At 42.1% G+C, this 5470-nt stretch overlaps 1 protein-coding gene across 2 annotated transcripts in view; it reads left to right on the forward strand.

Annotated features, from left to right (window-relative positions):
* The window catches only part of AMN1 (antagonist of mitotic exit network 1 homolog (S. cerevisiae)), a 57708-nt gene continuing 52238 nt past the window's right edge, over positions 1 to 5470 (forward strand). The window contains exon 1 of one of the 2 annotated variants that reach the window (XM_012641041.1): positions 1 to 185. Coding sequence is in view for 1 of the 2 variants with exons in the window: in XM_012641040.1 (XP_012496494.1) it covers positions 168 to 205 (38 nt within the window). In the remaining variant the exon portion in view is untranslated. Of the gene's footprint in view, positions 206 to 5470 lie in introns of both variants that reach the window. The other variant, XM_012641040.1, reaches the window with a different exon arrangement.

The raw sequence follows: 5470 nt of genomic DNA on the forward strand, positions 1-5470 counted from the left end.
TTGTTTCCTTCGGTAGTTCAGGGCGTGGCCACGTCCCGGCCACCGGAAATATCCGTGTGACGACACGAAAACCTACGCGTCACGCGAGGTGCAGGAGTTGGCGGACGGTCCCTGGCTGGCTTCTGGAGGCCCTGCGACCGCGGAAGAGGGTTCTGAGGGCTGCCGCAATGCCTCGCCCACGGCGGGTCAGTCAGCTTCTGGATCTGTGAGTCCACCCCGACCGGCCTTCCCTTCGCGCTGCCCGGGCACCTCCTCCAAACGGCCAGGCCCCGCGCTGCTCTTCCTCCCCGCCCCTTTTCCACCTCCCGACCTGTGACGAGGCCCCGATTGTGTTTCCATCCCTGGGTTTCTGACTTGTCGCTTCCGCGCTGAGGACAGTTGTGCAGAATGGGCTGCTGGGCGGGCTTGGCCCTCCGTCCTCTGCCCTGGGCGCTCCCGGGCGGGCTTGGCCCTCCGTCCTCTGCCCTGGGCGCTCCCGGTGAGCGTCCCGGTTCTTCGGTCAGCCTGGACAGCTCCGCGCCCCGGTAGTTCCAGGCAGTGGCCTGTCTCTGACAGGAGCTAAAAAGCCTTGGTCGAACAAAACAAAACACTAGATGGGGCTCGCAAAAGCCTTCAGCAAAATTCCACCCCGTTACCGTAAGTGTGATAAATACGGAGTCTTTGAGGCAGTTTGTAACAAAGTGGTTAAGAACACGGATCCTTGATTGGGATTGCTGGCTTCAGCTCCCGGCTCTGCCATTCACCAGCCACGTGACCGCGGACGGGTAACTTAACTTCTCCCAAGTGCCTGGGTTCTTTATCTCTAAAATTAGTGTAATAAGAGTACCTGTCTCATAGAGTTGTCGTTAGGAATAAATTTAACACAATCCCTTGGAAGGATATCTAGCAAATAATAAACACCACTACGTGTTAATTATTGTTAATTATTTCACATCAGAAATTCTGCTGGAAATTGCAGTTACACGGGCAATTGTATCTCTCCAGGAGCTTTCAGTCCACTAATGTTGCCATGTAAAAAATAGACATCGTAAAGCTAAGGAGAACAATCTCCTTAATCTATCGAAGGCTTTCTAAAACAATGGGATTTGACATTTTACATTATATCTAATAAACTCCTGGCTCACAGTCCACAGTCACTTTTCATAACAGAGGAATCAGTTGGGTCTTCCTTATGTAGACTCAGACTTGTGTAGAGTCCTGAGGGAACAAAATCTTGCTTTAGTTCTTGGCACAAATTTTACACCTGATCCAAATGGGAATTTATTTCCATCAGTAAAGGCAGTTTAAAGTAATAGTTAAGAGTACAAGCTAGGAAGACAGACTAACTACCTGGGTTTTATTCATAATCTAACATTTACTAGTTATACAATCTTGAGCAAATAATGTAACCTGTCTGGGTTCTAGTTTTCTCGTCTGTAAATGGAAGACAATAGTAATATAACCTACTCTATTGAACTGTTGTAAAAATTAAAAGCCAGTATATGTAAAGCCCATAAAACAGTGGTTGGCCATAGTTAAATATTCATTTTTGTTAGTTATAGATATTATTTTCTGCCTACCATGGAAAGTGTGTAAGAAGAGCTATGCTACCTCAATCCTGACCTTTCTTCTAAGGCTTAATTACACTCCCTTAATTCTTATCTCTTTCCTGAAGCCTCCCTGATGGTTCCATAGAAATGATCCTCTGTACTCCTGTGGCCAGAATCAAGTCTTTTCTCTCTCTGTACCCACGGTTCCTAATTTTTAGGAGTTGCTCAGTATTCAGTTAAACATGTATTTAAAGAGCACATGTGGCATGTGAAACACTACGCTGAAGATTGTGGGAAATAGCTAGCATCAAGGAGGTGTAGTCTTAGAGGACTCATACAAAATAAGTATGTAAATAACTATAATGTAGGTAGAATAATACCACAAAAAAGAGATTAATAAAGTGTTTCAAATTTTCTGATGAGGGAAAGAACGTATAACAATAGGAGAATGCTTTGTAAAGGAGTTGTATTTGAAGATTGGTAGCATCTAACAGTTGCAAATGGGAGGAAATACATCCAAGAGAGAGTAAAATAATAAGAGTAAAAGCTTGACAGGCAGGAAAGTTAAAAATATGTGAGAAGACCAGAAAGTAGTCTTCCAGTTTGAATGAAAGATACAATATGAATAGCAGAGTAGTGAGACATAAAGTTAAATAATTAGGAGTAGACTCTTAGGGACCAGAATGAATAAGAACATTTAATTTTGTAGCAGTTGGGAGCTATCGAAGGTTTTGGAACCGTACTGGGAGCAGAGAGAGATTTGAATTAGGGAGAGATCGGGAATAGGGAGATACTTAGGAAACTGTTACAGAATCTTGTGAAGAGGTAAGGAGAGCACAGACTAGGAGACATGTGAAGATGTTCTTTGCAGAATTACTTCTGATGACAAGAAGTTGAAGTGGGAGAGGTGCCATGGAATATGCAGCTGTTAGAAAAGTAAAGGGTAGATATATACAGATATATATGGATGGCACTTTAAAACATAGTGCTTAGTGAAAAAAGAGGAAACAGAATAACATTTAAGAAAAATTATCCAGAACTTGGGGGTAAGACAAAACAATGACTACATGACTTTCACTGTCATATAGGGTGGTGTCCCCATGTAAGGGTCCATTTTTGCCTTTAGAACCATATTTTATACCCTTTGGGGACAAGGTATGGTCTGAGATTGGCAGTTGGTCAGCAAGCTATTTCTTTTTTTTTTTTGAGACAGAGTCTCACTCTGTTGCCCGGGCTAGAGTGCCGTGGCGTCATCCTAGCTCACAGCAACCACCAACTCCTGGGCTCAAGTGATCTTCCTGCCTCAGCCTCTCGAGTAGCTGAGACTACAGGCATGTGCCACCATGCCCGGCTAATTTTTTCTGTATATTTTTAGTTGTCCAATTAATTTCTTTCTAATTTTAGTAGAGACGGGGTCTCGCTCTTGCTCAGGCTGGTTTTGAACTCCTGAGCTTAAACAATCCGCCCGCCTCGGCCTCCCAGAGAGCTAGGATTACAGGCGTGAGCCACCGCGCCCCGCCAAGCTACTTCTGATTTGTAACAAAGTAAGGAGCTTGAGCCACAATAGTGATCAACTGTGTCACTAAGCACACTATTTAGTCCAGCTGATAGGATCTTCTCCATGAAGGAAATAGTGCTTGGTCTACGTTCTTGCATAAACTCCTTATTTCCTCACTGATCAGCACTTTGATGCCTTAAAGAATCCTTTGGATCTGGGACATGATGAATGATTTTGAATAGAGAGACCAAGGAAAGGGAAGAATTAGAAATTACTCTAAAGTTTTCTGTTTTGTTGACTGGGAGGATGGTGGTTAGACAGGGAAGAGGAAGGGTCTTATGGGGAAAATGAATCAGAACATCTAGTAGAAATATCAAGCAGGCTGTTAGAATATAATTTTGAATCTGAGAGAGAGATCAGGGATTGAGACTAAGACTGGGGGTAAATCTCTATAGATGATAGATAAAGCCACAGTTAAGTTTAAAGGAGAGGACATAGAAAAAAAAAAGCCAAAGACAAAATTTTGTGTAACACTTACATTAGAAGAAGACCATTTTGCCAAAACTCATTTCTTTGTTAGATCAATTCACCATATAACTGATTGGCCAGATATTAATAAGTTGTTTCTTTTAACTGTAAAATTCAGAGCAATGCATATTGGATGGGATATCTCCACCCCTCCCCCCAATTATTTTACAGCTTTTGAAGATTTTAAGTTTTAGCTGACTGCTTTTCATTTTGTTTTGAGGAATGAGACCGCCTGTGTCAACTGTTGTGCCTGAGAATTGGGACTACTTATGTCAACGTAACTTTTTGCTCTAGGAAATTTTTATAAATCAATTTGTATAAATAAACAGCTATCAAGACAAACATTTTGATGGTTAGGGCAAACATGTTTATCAGGACAGATTTCTCATCAAGGCTTGCTTTAATACCCTGTGTCCATTAGTCTTAAACTATTCTGTCACAGACTTTGCCCAGTCCAAACCCATTTCCCATCTTGGGGGGAAAACTCCTAAACTACTGGAGCTTGCATCCCAAAACTGTACATCATGTACTCTTGCCTAATTTTATCCCACTGAGACCCTAGCAAAACCCTGCCAGCTCTCCCTTGCTGCCGTAAATTTAATAAACTATGCTTTGTTGGCCAACAGGCTTTTTGGATGGGCTTTGTGGGCCATTTAATGGTATTCATAGCAACATTTTAAGAAATATTTAGTTTGTTTCTGTCCCAACTCCCTGCTGTTGACACTGGTAGAAACTGGAGCAGAAAGAGGAAACCATTTGCTCTGGGAAACACATGGCACAGCCTGCACAGCTGAGCTCAGAGAAGGGAATACTAAAGGGCCAAGATGAAAAAGATTGGGAGAATAAGGGGTGGGGAAGGGTGGTATTGTGGAAAAAAGGTAACATTGAAATATAGCTGAAATCAGCATCAAGGATAATACAGTATTCCCCCCTTACCTGCAGTTTTGCTTTCTACAGTTTCAGTTCCCCATGATCTACCATAGTCCAAAAATATTAAGTGGAAAATTTCAAAAATAAATAGTTCATAAGTTTTAAATTGTGTGCCATTCTAAGTAGTGTGATGAAATCTTGTGCCGTCTCACTCCAGGATATGAATGCTCCCTTTGTCCAGCATACCCACTCTGCATACAATCCTCGTTGTCACTTAGTTACCAGATCGACTGTTGTGGGTATGGCAGTGCTTGTGTTCAAGGAATTCTTATTTTACTTAATAATGGCCCCAAAGTGGAAGAGTAGTGATGCAGGCATATTGTTATGATTGTTCTATTTTATGATTATTTATTGTTGTTAATCTCTTACTGTGCCTAATTTATAAATTAAACTTTATCATAGGTATGTATGTATAGGAAAAAACATAGTATATATAGGGTTTATCAGTGTCCATGGTTTTGTTACCTCCCAACTGAGTCCGTTGCCCACTGCCCAGTAAAGGCCAATATACTAAGACAGCAGGAGTTGCAGGGGAGAAAGTTTGCAAGGCTCCAGGAGAGGAGATGGGAGTAATTCCTCAAATCCATCTCCTGGAGAATTTAGGGGCTAAGATTTTTAAAGGTAGTTTGACAAACAAAGGGCTATGGAATTGGGTCTGCTGATTGGCTGGGGATGAATTCATAGGATTGGGAAAACAGAAATTGTCTTCCTGGCTGGGATAGCTCCTGGGTAAGGGGTCACAAGATTTATTGGGTCGGTTCCCACACATGGCCACTGATCTGGTTGATGTCTGTCAGTTGGTCCCCCTGAATTCAGAGTCTGGAAAATATCTCAAAGACCAGTCTTAGGTTTTACAATAATGATATTTTCCATAGAAGTGGTTAGGGAAGTCACAAATCTTCCATCTATCAAGGAAACTTGACACTTAAGCATTGAGCAGTTACAGCAGTAGGGAAGTTAGGGAACAATGGCTGGTTAACTTTTA

The sequence above is a fragment of the Propithecus coquereli genome, unplaced genomic scaffold, assembly GCF_000956105.1.
Source record: "Propithecus coquereli isolate 6110/MARCELLA unplaced genomic scaffold, Pcoq_1.0 Scaffold16, whole genome shotgun sequence".
In the NCBI taxonomy this organism is placed as follows: Eukaryota; Metazoa; Chordata; class Mammalia; order Primates; family Indriidae; genus Propithecus; species Propithecus coquereli.